The sequence below is a fragment of the Silene latifolia genome, chromosome 3 (assembly GCF_048544455.1).
Source record: "Silene latifolia isolate original U9 population chromosome 3, ASM4854445v1, whole genome shotgun sequence".
Classification (NCBI taxonomy): domain Eukaryota; kingdom Viridiplantae; phylum Streptophyta; class Magnoliopsida; order Caryophyllales; family Caryophyllaceae; genus Silene; species Silene latifolia.
The window spans coordinates 2,682,288-2,697,143 of NC_133528.1; the positions used below are offsets into that span (position 1 = coordinate 2,682,288).

General features: G+C 37.9%; 3 protein-coding genes and 2 non-coding genes across 6 annotated transcripts; 3 read left to right on the forward strand and 2 right to left on the reverse strand.

Annotated features, from left to right (window-relative positions):
* Positions 1-325: 325 nt before the first annotated feature.
* Positions 326-1,966, reverse strand: LOC141645811 (uncharacterized). The gene is made up of 2 exons (XM_074454001.1): positions 1,748-1,966; positions 326-1,247 (listed from the first exon to the last, which is right to left on the reverse strand). Exons 1-2 carry the CDS (start codon positions 1,887-1,889, stop codon positions 505-507), a joined length of 885 nt encoding a protein of 294 aa, XP_074310102.1. The 5' UTR covers positions 1,890-1,966; the 3' UTR covers positions 326-504.
* A 1,587-nt stretch (positions 1,967-3,553) lies between these two features.
* Positions 3,554-7,521, forward strand: LOC141646737 (uncharacterized). The gene is made up of 2 exons (XM_074454669.1): positions 3,554-4,706; positions 6,123-7,521. The coding sequence occupies exons 1-2, from the start codon at positions 3,666-3,668 to the stop codon at positions 7,188-7,190; spliced, it is 2,109 nt and encodes a 702-aa protein (XP_074310770.1). The 5' UTR covers positions 3,554-3,665; the 3' UTR covers positions 7,191-7,521.
* A 552-nt stretch (positions 7,522-8,073) lies between these two features.
* On the reverse strand, positions 8,074-14,591 carry LOC141646739 (20 kDa chaperonin, chloroplastic-like). Of its 2 annotated transcripts, XM_074454674.1 has the most exons (8): positions 14,160-14,498; positions 13,457-13,933; positions 12,555-12,928; positions 11,178-11,359; positions 10,044-10,223; positions 9,789-9,944; positions 8,679-8,756; positions 8,074-8,487 (listed from the first exon to the last, which is right to left on the reverse strand). In XM_074454674.1, exons 4-8 carry the CDS (start codon positions 11,355-11,357, stop codon positions 8,314-8,316), a joined length of 768 nt encoding a protein of 255 aa, XP_074310775.1. In that variant the 5' UTR covers positions 11,358-11,359; positions 12,555-12,928; positions 13,457-13,933; positions 14,160-14,498; the 3' UTR covers positions 8,074-8,313. The 2 variants fall into 2 exon arrangements, with proteins under 2 accessions (XP_074310775.1, XP_074310774.1); XM_074454673.1 differs by lacking the exons at positions 12,555-12,928; positions 13,457-13,933; positions 14,160-14,498 and adding an exon at positions 14,502-14,591.
* On the forward strand, positions 12,724-12,795 carry TRNAD-GUC (transfer RNA aspartic acid (anticodon GUC)). The gene has a single exon. It is a non-coding gene; the product is annotated as a tRNA-Asp (tRNA).
* An 87-nt stretch (positions 14,592-14,678) lies between the features above and the next one.
* TRNAD-GUC (transfer RNA aspartic acid (anticodon GUC)) lies at positions 14,679-14,750 on the forward strand. The gene has a single exon. It is a non-coding gene; the product is annotated as a tRNA-Asp (tRNA).
* Positions 14,751-14,856: the final 106 nt, after the last annotated feature.

A 14,856-nucleotide genomic window follows, 5' to 3' on the forward strand; every position in this document is an offset into this window, starting at 1 on the left:
CACCGGCTCCCAACCCGCAACAATTCTCAAGATGGCTCTCAGCCGGTCAACCGTCTGCCGACACCCTCAACCGGCTCTAAATCCTATCAATTTCACCTCAAGTTTACAAATGGGTTTTGTGCTTGGTGAGCCGGCCGAGACCCATGTTGTTCTTTGCGTTTTTGTGTGTTGTCGAAACGAATAATTTGAGCGGCTGAGATGAGATTAAGAGAAAATTTGGGCGGCTGAGATGATGCACAATATATAAGTGAGTGGCTGAGATTGAACACCATCCATTAGGGAGTGGCTAGGATTAAACATCAATACTATTGCTAAGGACTATTCATAGTGCAACACTATTCATAAGAACAATTTTAGTGAAGTTGTTACATTTTAAAGGAGAAGGATTATCAACATAATCACACTTTCACAAGTATAATACAATTTGTTTACACAACTTTTGATCAAATAAAATACTTACAATCATAATCAAACTTAATTAAAATGAAGTGTAAATCAATTAAATTAATCACCAAGCCCCAAAGAATATGTTATGGAAGCTCCAAGTGCCATAATCACTAATATTGCAGCACCCATATTCATAAGAAGTTGCCTATCTTCATCCAATCTTCTTGGTATATGACCTTTTGCCAAGTTCTTCAAGTTCGAAAATCCTTGACTTTCATTAATTTTGTCGACGATATTATCCTTTTTTCGATCACCAACACCATCATTCATCTTGTATTTTTGCTTATTAATCTCATTGTTTTTGTTTAGATTTGTTGAAATTTCTTCATGTGTAACTTTCTTTGAGTCAATATTGGTTGCATCATGTAACTCCTTATGTTGTGGCTCACTTACATTGTTCAAAGGACCTAGGTGTTGAGGGACATTGGCCGTTATTGGTGATTTTTCCGCGTTATTATTAGGTAAAGTAGGAGTCGATGGTAAATTCACTTTTGGTTCTTGAGGCTTTTGATGCATGAAAGAAGATGGTGTCGCACTTGATGCGGGAGGATCACGTATTTTGTTGACTTCTTTTTCAACCGTATGTTGATTATTTTCAACTTTTAGGTTTTTATTTGGCATGATGATTCTTAAAGTTCCATCCTCAAACTTGGCACGGATTTCACTTAGATTGCAACCTTCAGGAACGACAACCTCCTCTTGAAAACGACTCCATTTGTTACCCTCAACAAGACGTTCTCCATGAACTCTTAGAATTCCCTTACTCTCGGCAATGATCCTAATTTGTTCTTTGACGAATCCTGAATTTTCACCAAATAAGTTATATGTTGAATCTATTTTTCTCTTGCTTTGATGTTGTAAAAGCTAGGGACAATAAATAAATTTAGAGAAAATAAGAGTATGAGAGAGCCAACATTTCAAGCCTAACTTAGTTAATCGTTTGTTGTTTATTCTTCCTCGTATATGAAAGCGAGATCAATAAATTCAATTGTATGTAGACCTTTATGAAGCTCCATTAAACCTATTAGTTGGGTCTAACGAAGCACGCACTTAGTCATCGGCATTACAATAGAGAGCATGGAAGATTCGAACCTGACACCTATTATCCACAGTACCTCCGTCTTAACTAATAAAACCCCCTATTTGAACATATAACTACTCATCTTAATTCTCTTCTTTCGTGTTGCACTATAGAGTTTATATACATTATATCTTGGTAGGTTCGAGACTATGACATACTCCTAAATGAAATGAACATAACTCTAACAAAAAGTCATGTAAAATTGTAAAAGTAATTTACCCGGAAGATGATAAAGTAAGGAATCGACACCCTTTTCATGTTTCCATTCCGACATGGGCTTAAAATCCTCATAAACCGGTCGAACACCAACTCTGGGACGCCTCGCCCCCGCAGCACCACCTCTTGACCTCATACTAGACATTATTTTTCTTTAAAAAAAAAAAGTGATTTAACAATGTATAAATGTATAATGTTTTAAGTAGGACGATGTATACAAACAATTATTACAACTCCCTATTTATACACAATATGTTCAACTAATAATTTAATTAAATTGGACGTATAATTAATTTTTATTGATTGTTTATGAATGAAACAATTCCAAATTGTTGGAATTGGAGTTGGTTTATTGGTGTTTTAATTTATTTACAAGGTATATGCATGCATTGTTGATCAATCCTACTGCAAGGCACAAGGTTCCTTTCCTTTTTTTATTAAGAACACAAATGATGTGAATTGTCCCTTTTGTTGGGTTTTCATTATTTTTCGAAATGTATATCATGTGGGCTAGGTGATTCCTTTTCTTGTTCTGTTTACACCATGAGCCTAATTAATTGGTTTGTTTCGTTCCGACGAGGTCGTTTTATATGGATGAAGTGTAAAATCGACTCATAAACGAACAAGATAATTATATTATTTTAAATAGAAAGCAAAATTTGAAAAATTACTACTCATACTAAACAAAAAGTCTTTTGAAAGACAAAAATTCTTGTATAAGATCATCTTACACAAGAGTCTAAACGTTAGTTATTATCCATTTACATTTATTTTTTTATTGGATAATGTATTTTTTATTTTGTAATGTGTAATGATTAGCAGAGGCGATTTTAAGATTTGATGGATAGGGGTTCTTAAAATTTTCTAGCAATGAAAATATTGAGTTTTTGGAAAAAAATTGTTTCATTGAACCCATGACCTCTTAGAAAGAAATAGTTTTAACAATCACTAGACCCACATGATTTATGTGCTCCTTTAGTAAACAAAATTGTAATTATTTTTCGGAAAAAGGGGTGTAAATGAGCCCCTGCACCGCCGTCAAAAACGCCCTTGATGATTAGCTATATTTAAGTACTATTATAGGATTGACTAAAATATGCAATTAATTGGTTATTCAACTGATTGTATATACAACTTGTTCAATATTGTAATAATAAATGCAGTATTCTCAATTTCTAGGAATAAGGAGTGCGAAAAAAAACCAAAATCTCAAATATAGTTGCCCTAGATAGAACAAAAGAATTAAAAAGTCTAATAGATTACAAAACGGAGAATATTCTATGGTTAAATTTTTTGACAAACTGTAGCCCTTTTGTCAAATAGCTCGTAGTGTGTGGTTTACTTGATCTAAAAAGGTTGACCCGAGATCCGGAGTTGACCTAATTACAAAATTTAAATAAGACCTGTAATCCCAATTGATCGTACTTAACAAGGACTTGACCCTAACTTTGTAAACGCGTGTATTGTCCAAAATTACTCTATCCAAAACCACCCGATTTAATAACTCGAATAGTTGATTTGGCCTAAAATGACTAATTTAAAATCAAACTTAGAGATACACAGTACTTAATTGTCACACCTAATCTATGTCTTTGAAATCAAGCAAAACATTATTTTTGTTAGATTAAATGATAAAATATTAATCATAGTCTCATGGACTTGATAATCTGACACAAGATGACCCAACTCAAAATACTCAAAAGTCGAAACTAACCATAAGCAACCTATAACCTATCCCAATTATATTGTCCCGAATACAAAAGACGTTGAAACTGATCCAACCAGAACCCGACTCGACTGGGCTGACTTAACTAAAACAGTGAAGTTGCATTCCGTTCATCACTAATTCATCACACTCGAGTAATTAAAATCATCCACATTTCCCAACCCAATTAGGGTTCATCCTTAAACCCTAACCACCATGTATCTCCGCCACCTCCTCCGCCGCCGCCACCACTTTCTCCTCCTCCCTTATCTCACCACCACAACAACCACCGTAACAACCACCGCAATCGTCAACCCAGCCTTCTTCTCCATCTCCAATCTCCCCAAACCCTACCACTCCACCCCTCCCCTATCCACCATATCCACCGCCGCAACAACCGCCGTGGAATCCGACGATGACGAAGACACGGCCGCCATGAACGAGTTCCTCTCACGCTTTGTCCACTCAATGCGATCAAAACTAACTGAAGCATACCCTGCGTGCGACAAACACACAATTGACTCCATGCTTATCCTCGTCGTCGACAAGCTTGTAGCTCAGATGGAGAACAATGGCGGATCCTTCGAGAACATCTCCGCCACTGATGATTTCGGAAACGAAGATCTTACGAGAACAATGTTGGAGGTAGGTAATACCGTATTCCAGGAAATGGAGAGTGAAAAGAAGAAGAAGAAGTTGAATTATTACTTTCAATCTGAAGAAGTTAAAGCTATGGTGCGATTCGCGCGTGAAATCGGTGTTCAAGGTGATATGTTGAGGGAAATGAGGGTTAAATGGGCGAAAGAAGAGATGGAGAATGCCGAATTTTATGCCGAATTGCAGGAACTCAAGGAAAAAGCCGAAAAAACCGAAAGGGACGATGTTGAAGGCGGTGTGGAAGGCGAAAATGCGGAGAATAATCAAAGGGAGGGATTGCCGAAGCGGAAAGGGAAGATTAATTATAAGTTGTATGGATTGGATTTGTCAGGGGAGAAGTGGAGGGAGGTGGCGGAGAAGGTGCAGGCGGCGGAAGAAGTGGTTTGGCCGAGTGAGGCGAAGGCGATAACAGGGAAGTGTAAGCTGGTTACAGAGAAGATATTAGGGTTAGGGTTAGGGTTAGGGTTAGGGGCGGATTATGAGGAAGGTTATGTTTCGGAGTTGTTGAAGGAATGGATGGAGTTGTTGCAGCCTAGTAGGGTTGATTGGGTTGCATTGCTTGATAATGTTAAGGCGCGGAATTATGCTGTTTATTTGAAGGTATAATTGTTGTTGATTTATGTGTATTTGATGAAATTGGGATTTTAATTTTGTTGTTGATAATGTGTTTGTATGGTGTATGTATGTTGATAGTGGAACTGTATTGTGGAAATATGTTTCACAGAATGAATGTCGATAGTCAGACGGATGGCAATTGATGTTTTTGTGGATTGTTGTTGAGAATTGTTTGAGAATATATGATTTGTGAAATTTCTGTGTATTTGGAGATAGTCAGACGGATGGCAATTGATGTTTTTGTGGATTGTTGTTGATAAATTGTTTGAGAATATATGATTTGTGAAATTTCTGTGTATTTGGAGGTGTAGGTAGATTGTTTTCGACAATCACTTATTGTAGTTTTTGAGCAGATGTCAACTTGTTTATTGGGTAAAGTCAGGAGGGGTGGTGCTTATGACGCGAGTTCAAGTCCCTTCCTCATTAAAATCGCCATTGTGGCTCCCTTTAGATCAAAAATAAATAAATGTAGGTTTTGATCTTTCCTGCTATAGCAGAAGTCCGGGTTTTAGAGCTTTGGACAATCCCATAAATGTTGTTTTACCCCTGATTGCTGTTGTGGTGATCGATTGGTTTCTGTGGACTCGGGAAGTTGGAAGTATAGGTCGATTATTTTAGACACTCACATGAATGTAGTTTTTGATCTTGCGTGCTATTGTAGTGGTCGATTGTTTTAGACAATCATATGAATGTAGTTTTTTTGTTCTTGCCTGCTATTGCAGTCATTACACTTGCTGAATGGTGAAGTTCTGTGTCGGAGTCTTAGTTCTTTGAGACACATGCCTTTTAAAATTTGGTTGAAAGGCAATTTTTTGTGTGTGTTGCTTGCTAAAGTGATTATGTCATTGTTGCTGACAGTAAAGTTGCTCTTCACGGAATTTAGTTCTTTCCATGAGTCGTGGAAAGACGCCTTGTGTTTTAAGGCAAAGAGCTGACTTGCTAACTGAAATGAGACATGTTTCCGGCAATCGAGCAGCCTCTTGAGAAAGGGCACACTTTTAAAGACAAATAAGTTACACTAAAGTGAACCATTTACCTTAACCATTTACCTCTTGAGAAAGGGGTCAGTTTGAGGCCGGAGCCACAAATAAGGTCTGCATATGCTTTGCCTCGACAAGTTAAGGCACTCTGATTATAATTGAAGGTTGGATGGTTTTTACTGAGACGTGTAAATCTTATGTCTTTGACCATTTTCCCATCCTTCCAAATCGTTGATTGTGTAAAACTTTAATTTCAATTGAGTTGTGAATTGTAGGTTTGGGTATGATCCAATATTTGTAGTTTCTTGCTGTTGTCTGTCACGTTCAAATCTACCGGACATTTTTTTTAGGCTTGTTGATGCTATATGCGCCATAGACGTGTTTCTCATCATAGTTTACGTCAATCTTAAAATTTCTACAGATGGCCGAACGTGTACTGGATGAGCCTACTTTCCAATCAGATATCCGAGACTACTCTCTACTCATTGACGCTCATGCTAAAGAGAACCAGACTGAGGACGTAGAAAAACTCCTGAAGAAGATGAGTGAAAAAGGACTGATCCCGGATGTTATAATTTTGACAACTCTATTCCACTTATACAGCAGGACCAATAAAGTTGATCAGGCTAAAGAGGCCTATGAAGCATTGAGGGCTCAAGGGTTCATACCCGATACGAAAATGTACAACTCCATTATTATGGCTTATGTGAATGCGGGTCAACTCACGCCAGCTGAGGGCCTTATGAGAGAAATGGAGGTTAGAGGCGTAAAATCCTCGAAAGATATCTATATATCTATGTTGCAAGCATATGCAGACCGAGGCGATACTGATGGGGCCAAGCGAATTGTGACCACTATGCAATTTTCCGGGTTCCAACCAACTGCAGAGTATTGCGCTCTGCTCATTCAGGCATATGCCAGGGCTCGTAAACCCACCGATGCAAGAAAAAATTTTGATCACATGATGGAACTCGGGTTCAAACCTGATGACAAAACCACTTCAATGTTAATTTCTGCTTATGAGGATAGAAACGAACTAGACAAGGCGTTGGACCTTCTCGTGCAAATGGAGAAAGACGGGTTTGAGCCCGGAATCTTTACCTACTGTGTTTTAGTTGATTGGTTAGGTAAGTTGCAGTTAATAGATGAAGCCGAGCAAATGCTGACTAAAATTTCTCAGTTGGGTGAGGCCCCACCGTTGAAGTTACAAGTAAGCCTTTGCGACATGTATGCTAGGGCTGGGGCCGAGAAGAAAGCACTTCAGGCCTTGGGAGTCGTAGAGCGGAAAAAGGACCTATTAGAACAAAACGACTTTGAGAGAATCATACTCGGTCTTCTGCATGGCGGGTTTGAGAGAGACGGCCGTAGAATACTGAAGCTGATGGAAGACCAAGGGTTTACTCCATCCGATTCTCTCAGCATAAAGCTCATGGCAACCGATTCAATCAAAGGAATTAGTATGAACAACAATAGACCAAGAAGGAGATAATTAGGTATGTTTGAACTCACTGTTTTTCTGCAGAAACCCATAAAGAACGCTGTATTCGTGCCCTACAGGACTTTGAATGTCGCTCTTGCTTCCGTCTTACGTATGTAGGCCTTGTGCATTTTGTTTTGGGTAGTTTTTAGAAATCTCGTTTAGCTATGCCAGTGGTTTTGGTTGCTCGTATAGCCGAGCTGTTTTTTTATACATTTGTTCATGAATAAATTTTTTCGGCGACTCCTGTATGAAACGGAGATGTATCCAAATTCTTGTGTATTCCTTGTCTAATTATAGGGCTGAGGAGTTTCCAGTTCCGCTTTTCTTCTGCGCAGTGCATTGAGGAAAGATTTGATACCGCGTACCCTTATGTTTTTTCCAGTTCTACCATATACGCTCAGTTTTTAAGAAACATCTACTACACCCCTAAACTCCTAGATTATTTTCTTAAATACCCAAAATATCCAAATTTGGATATTTTAAGCGTTAAATATTGTCACATAAAAATGATTATGTTGATAGATCAACGTATTTCGGATGAGTAATCAGTTCATTATTAAACTTCTCATAATTTCAATAAACTTAAGTAAATAATTTTGATTTTGATCAGTTGGATCCCGTAGCGTAGCGTTCCATATATGCTACCTGATCCACTAACGTTCCAAATGAAGGGACTGAGACTGGTTTTACTACAACTGTGTAGGTTGACACCCTCGACACTCATTAGTCGGCAACCACCAAATGTTAGCGGTAATATACGGTTACTATACAGTAGTAGAGGAGAGGTTAGGAGGAAAAGTAAATGGCGACGACTTGACTGAGACGAAGAAATTAAACTAAATTTTAAAAAATGAATAAAACAAGAAAAAATGAAAAAAAAAATCATAGAAGATGAGCAAGTAATATGGAGTATTTGATAGCAACCCACATAGTAAAACTGATTGACAACTAACTCTTCGGAACCAAATTCGTGTCGCATAAACTCAACTCGTTATAATGCCTACCAAAAGGATACTAAACTTGGGATTAAACCATTTTCGCAAAAAAAAAATTACTCGAACCAACATTCCATTGCTGCAAAATCTTGAGGGTAATGCAGAATTAGCTACGAGTAGTTGGGCAAGAGACCGGTTTAAGAAAGCACGGCCATAACATCGGACACTCTTAGTGCAATGTAGTCTGAACCGTCAGCACCTTTCAAGTCATTACCAGCGTACTTGGAATACATCACTGTGTTCCCTGTCGAAACTGGCAATGCCTGTCGGTTTCCCTCCTCATCCAGGACACCAGGCCCAGCTGCTACTACCTGTAAATAAAGGAGAGTCTTTAACTCAACTGCTCTGCGTTTTTCAGTTAATCGCTCTAACTGATCGAAAACAAAGTCTACTGCAAGACATTGGCTTGAGAGCTTGACAAAGTCGTCGTAGGAATTATTACTGGATTACATACTTTTCAGTTGTTAGGATTAGGGCACAATGTTCAAAGGTAGAGTATTACCGTTCCGATTGAAGGTCTCTCCTTGGCTGATTCAGACAGCAACAAACCCCCGGCTGTTTTTTGCTCAGCCTCAGCTACCTGTCGATACAAAAATAGAATGCAAAATGTAAACATGTCCGGGAAAATATGAAAGTGGGGCTGAAACCTACGTTATTCCGACACTTCACTTACCTGCCGTGTCGCGTGTCCGACACCGACACGACACCTTTGACACTTCATTTTAGACCAAAAAATTGAAAAACTTGCACAAAATAGCTGTATCCGACACTGACACACGTCAGACACGGCACCCGTGTCAGAGAGTCGGGGTAACGCAAGCTGAAACGAACCTCCATTTAATTTCAAGTTTTCCACTATCAGAAGCAAAAATACGAGTGTTCAACAAATTTAGGTGTTATGTTAACCGAGTCACCATCATTATCCCCGGTAACCAACTATGAAAGCCATGGTGATGCTCTTAAGTTCAGTTTAAATGCCTTTGTGTGATTGTGTCTCCTAAGAAGGCCTTGTCTACACACCGTTTGAGACCAGTGGGACAGGGCGGTGTGCAGACAGCGCCCTCTTAGGAAACGGAGATGATAAAGGTTTCACTGAAAATGGACAAAGCAAGTTGCGGAGACAGGAAAGCAGAAGAAAGTCTATAATACAGTCATATGGAACCTTTGGGATAACATAAACGGAGAAAAAGGCGCAGGAGATGAAAAACAAAACATGGGTCTTAGACTCCTAGGCAGCGGGGAGAAATTTCCAAGCGTAATTGCAACATTAATTCTATCTTTTCGTCAAAGAGTACCTGTTTTCCGATAAAAGCTTCTAGACTTCGTAAAAGACAATACCAAGCGAGAGCAAATTAAAATGAACTAGACTCATAGCAAAATCATATAAGACCAATAAAACAGGAGGGGGCCAATTACTAAATGACAAGTGGACCAAATTGAGTGTGAATGATCAAATTGCTCATCAAGTTTATTCTTAAAATAGAAAGGACAACAATTGACTGAGACACCCAAAAATGGAATAAGACAACAAATTACCGGGACAGATTACAACAATATCATCATTTATGCATCACTAAACGCATAAAAAAACATATTAGCCAGATTCACCAACCTTGATTAAGAGTCGGTCGTTTAAAGGTTTAAGGTCTTTGATATCATCAGTTTCTAAGATGCCAATTATATCATCTTCCTTCACTATAAGATGACTTAGTCCATCAACTTCTACTTCGGTTCCCACATACTTGGAATATACAACTTCCTTGCCAATCTACGGAGTAAAACACGCAAAATCAGTCTACATTTCAATTACGTGAAGCCGTGAAGGAATGATAAAAGCACCTAAATAATCAAGCAAAGAAGCGTCTACCTCAACAGCAACTGGGAGCCTGTCATCACCAACTCTCTTCCCTGAACCGACAGCGACTACTTCACCTGATTGTTCTTTTTTCTGTGCTGATGATGGAAGAAAAATACCACTGCTAGTTTTCTCCTCAACCGTCTTTATCTTTATCAGAACTCTGTCCCCTAGCGGCTTAATTGATGTATACTGTCCCACAGAAAGGTAAAACATGAGTTACATCTCATATACTAGTAAACCCATCGAGTTAACTTTATTTTTCCTTTTCGGGTTAGTCTCTTCCAAGACCGTCTCACATATATAAACTATGAGACATAGTGTCTGAGACCGTCTCTTTTGAGAATTTGTGTTTCATTTTGAGCTTTTCAAACGAATTCGAATTTTTTTCCAAAATGGGTTTAAATAACAAACAATTTAACAAAATAGGATAACTTTGAAACTAAAAAAAAAAAAAAAAAGACAAGTGAAGTGTAGCTGATGGGAATAGAACACGCAATCTAATAACATTTCTCTCCCAACCCTTACCATAACACCAAGTGTAATATGATGTCTTATTAAGGGGATTAAATTTCCATATTTAATGCTAACAGCAATAAATGTGTTTTGGGACTTGAATAACAATTACTTAATATTATCTTTAATCACTTCCTTTTAACATATAAACTTTCTTGCATTGATGGTTAGGTAATATTGAATAAGTGTTAGTTTTGCGGAAGGTCCTGTGTTCGACTCTGCGTAACAGCTTTTTTTTTTTTTTTTTTTTTTTTTTTTTTTTGCGCAAGCACCTAAGTCGCTGTGGGGGAAGGCGATTTGAGCTAAAATCGCTCACTCCCGGAGCGACTTGCCCTTTAAGTAGCATACTGAGGTTTGGGTGGACATTAAGTGACACTTTGGGTAAGGTCGCTGAGCGGGAGAGCGACTTGAATCCGAGCCTAGCTTCGATGATGACGTGGACCCATTTTGGGTAAATACTTTGAAACTCAACCCATTTCGTTAATTTGTTTGTGTTTACGCCCCATTTTGGAAAAAAATTCAACGAATTCACTACCATTCTATTATTGGGTATGAAACAATCCACACGTTTTTTTTTCAATAAGGCATGGCGTATTTTTCAGGAAAAGAATATGCACGATTTAAGCTGACCTTGGCTGCAGATACTGAGACAGCACTAGCAATCAAACCATGGAATGACCTTCTAGCTGAATTCGGGTAAACTACAGAAACATTAACACTTGGAGAACCTCTAGAAGACCAAAGGCCTTCATATGAAGGTAAACTTTTGAGTGTTAAAGCTGAAGCGCTTGAAAGCTGAGTTGCTGCCATTCCTGCAGCAAAAATTTAACATGTACAGTAAGTAATTTTGCCCTAAATTGGGCAAACTGTCAGGTACAAAAGAAGCAGTGACCAAAGCTAATAATCAGTGAAATCCAATTAGTCTCCCTCAAAACGGTAATATCCATCTTAAAAACAACGGGTCAGGTACTATACCATATAAATAGGTGGGATGAAGCTTTTCTCATTCCTTAGGTGTTTTGCTTTCTGTCTTACCTATCTATTTGACCCGTTTTTCAGTTAAAAACAGATAGCAACGTCTTAAATAAGAATTTGTGAATAACATGGATTGTAGGCAGGCTAAACAATAAATATCAAACTTATAAAGCTCAAGTCATGCTCCAAAGAATCAAAGTCTAGTTCCCCACATTTTAAGCTTTGTGAGCTTTTAGGTCAATGCAGTCTTTGTAAAGCCAATTACTCCCTCCGTCCCAATTATTTATTTATCTTCGATTAAAATACCCCACAACGAATAAAAAAGGTAAAATGAATTAGATGAAGGGAGTACATTGCCCATGGTAGATAAGCAAGCATGTTTATCAGATCATACCAATGTAAACATGCTTATCTACCATGTACTCACTCCGTTCCAATCATTTATTGTGAGGGTATAAAAATGATTGGAACGAAGGGAGTATGTAAGTGGCTCTACAAAAACCACACTGACCAAAAAGCTCGCAAAGCTGAAAATGTGGATAATGAAGGGAAAAGATTCAATTTATTTCCCTAAGAATTCAATTAGTCAAAAACATCACTCACAAAATTAAATTCAATCAAATGAGCAAGCCAATTTATAACTACTCCCTCCGTACCGGTCAACAAATACCTTTTTTTGAAATCCTCCTAACAAATAAAAATTATAAGAAATAAATTCAATCAAATGAGCAAGCCAATTTATAACTACTCCCTTCGTACCAGTCAACAAATACCCTTTTTTGAAATCCTCCTAACAAATAAAAATTATACTTCCTCCACATTTTAATGTTGTTTCCATTTCTCCTTTATATGTGAGTAGTATTATAATGAAATGGAAAGAACATAGAAATGTGGAGGGAGTACTTTGTAACTATTAACCGGACACACGGAGTACGCTAAACCCCTATCAAAGAGAAGATAAATAGAAACTAACCAAATAATATGGAATTAAAATGAGAAAAAACACAAAAAATAAAGGAAATAGAAACTAACCAAATTGAAAATATTTGAGAAGAGAAGAAATGGTGTTGAGAATGTTGGTATAAGAGTTGTTAGAAGTGTGAGTGTAAATGGTAGTTGAAGAGGTTTATCCTCAATGCACTTCTAGAACTTCTTAAATAAGAGGTTAAAACAATTAAGTGGAAAAACTTACATCAACCAAGTCGTTGTAGTATAGTGGTAAGTATTCCCGCCTGTCACGCGGGTGACCCGGGTTCGATCCCCGGCAACGGCGATTTTTTTATTTTATTTTGACCATTAGTCTCCATTAAGACGGTAATATCGTCTTCACAAAAATGGTTTAAGTACCATACCACATTACCACACAAAGTTTTTCTCATTTCCAGGTGTTTTGCTTTATGTCTCACCTAGGGGTGTTAATGAGACGAGACAGCTCGCGAGCTACTCGAGATCGGCTCGGTCAAAGCTCGGCTCGTGCGAGCTCGGCTCGGGCTCGGACTCGGCTCGAGAACTTAACGAGTCAAGTCGAGCAAAGGCTGGCTCGACTCGAAAAGCTCGCGAGCAGCTCGAATTTGTTTGATTACATAAGATATTAGTGATATTTTATAAAAATATTTTATCATAATTATATTTTTTGTATCACACATATCAAATGTCACGCTGATTTGCCAAATATTTTTACATATAACCCTTGAGCCCTGTTATTGAAAATATCGAAAGAAAAAAATGAAAAAATAAACAGTTTTATATAGGCTCGATTTGGGCTCGAGTTTGGCTCGAGCTCGCGTTAAAGCTCGCAAGCTTTATAACGAGCACATTTTTTTCAAGCTCGGGTAAGCTCGAGATCGGCTCGAGCTCGAGTTTTGGTTCTTGAGCACAAGCCGAGCAAGGCCAAGCTCGGGCTCGACTCGGCTCGTTAGCACCCCTAGTCTCACCTATCTATTTGACCCATTTTTCAGTTAAAAACATATAGCAGCGTCTTAAATAAGCATTTGTGAATACTGAATAATATAAGAAATGGATTGTAGACTTGTAGTGTTCTTCTTGGCATCAAGAGGAAGCATGCTAAACAATAAATATTGAAATTATAAATCTAACGTAATTTACTCACGCATCAAAGTCCCATTTAACGACATTTTCAGCTTCGCGAGGTTTGGTTTTTATACTCTAACACGCCCCTCACACGAATGTCCTTTGGGCTTGAAGTGTGAATGCAACTGCATACGTGGTGTTAATATTCCACTTTAAAATTGAGGGGTGGGATTCGAACCCGTGACCTTTTGGTCACACTGACTCTAATACCATGTCAAGAAATCGTCTTAACACAGTTTTTGTAAAGTTACTATCCAATCATTTATTTACCTTTGATTAAAATATCCCTCACATATAAGGTGTGGGACGAAAGGAGTCCACTTTAAAATTGAGGGGTGAGATTCGAACCCGTGACCTTGGTCACACTGACCATGTCAAGAAATCGTCTTAACACAGTTTTTGTAAAGTTCCCATACAATCATTTATTTACCTTTGATTAAAATACCCCTCACATATAATGTGTGGGACGAAAGGAGTACATTGAGCATGGTAGATAAATCTACCGTGTACTCCCTCCGTCTCAATCATTGTGAAGGTATTTTAAACAAAGCTAAACAAATGATTTGGACGGAGTCGGTAAATTGGCTATACAAAAACTGCATTAACCAAAAAGCTCACAAAGCTGAAAATGAGGATAATAAGGGGGAAAAGTTTCAATTTATTTCCCTAAGAATTAAATTCAATCAAATGAGTAAGCCAATTTATAACTACTCCCTCCGTACCAGTCAATAGAAACTCTTATTTGAAATCCTCTTCACAAATAAAAAGTTATATCCGTAACTATTAACTGGGACAGAGAGAGTACGCTAAACACCTAACAAAGAGAAGATAAGATGAAATTGTACTAGGCAAAATTAACCACAAAAAGTAAAAGAGTTAGAAACTAACCAAGTTGAAAATAGTTGAGAAGAGAAGAAATGGTGTTGAGAATGTTGGTATAGAGTTGTTAGAAGTGAGTGTAAATGGTAGTTGAAGGGGTTTATCCTCAACACCTCAGTTTGGAAGCTTCTAGAATGTTTTAATTTACTGTATTTATAAAAACAGTTTGTGTAATTATTCAAACCAGTCGTTGTAGTATAGTGGTAAGTATTCCTGCCTGTCACGCAGGTGACCCGGGTTCGATCCCCGGCAACGGCGATTTTTTAAATTTTATTTTCACCTTTTTCTGTGCACAAGTTTAGTTTTACGGTTTTACGGCTTTTACCCCTTCATCAACCTGATATTAATTACCGTCACTATTTGG

Coding starts and splice junctions, on each gene's coding strand:
- LOC141645811 (XM_074454001.1), bottom strand. CDS start 1,889: ATGTCTAGTATGAGGTCAAGAGGTGGTGCTGCGGGGGCGAGGCGTCCC. Junction 1,248..1,747: donor CTTACTTTATCATCTTCCGG/GTAAATTACTTT, acceptor GTGAAAATTCAG/GATTCGTCAAAGAACAAATT.
- LOC141646737 (XM_074454669.1), top strand. CDS start 3,666: ATGTATCTCCGCCACCTCCTCCGCCGCCGCCACCACTTTCTCCTCCTC. Junction 4,707..6,122: donor ATTATGCTGTTTATTTGAAG/GTATAATTGTTG, acceptor AAATTTCTACAG/ATGGCCGAACGTGTACTGGA.
- LOC141646739 (XM_074454673.1), bottom strand. CDS start 11,357: ATGGCAGCAACTCAGCTTTCAAGCGCTTCAGCTTTAACACTCAAAAGT. Junction 10,224..11,177: donor TCTCAGTATCTGCAGCCAAG/GTCAGCTTAAAT, acceptor TCTGTGGGACAG/TATACATCAATTAAGCCGCT. Junction 8,488..8,678: donor AGAGACCTTCAATCGGAACG/GTAATACTCTAC, acceptor CTTTATTTACAG/GTAGTAGCAGCTGGGCCTGG.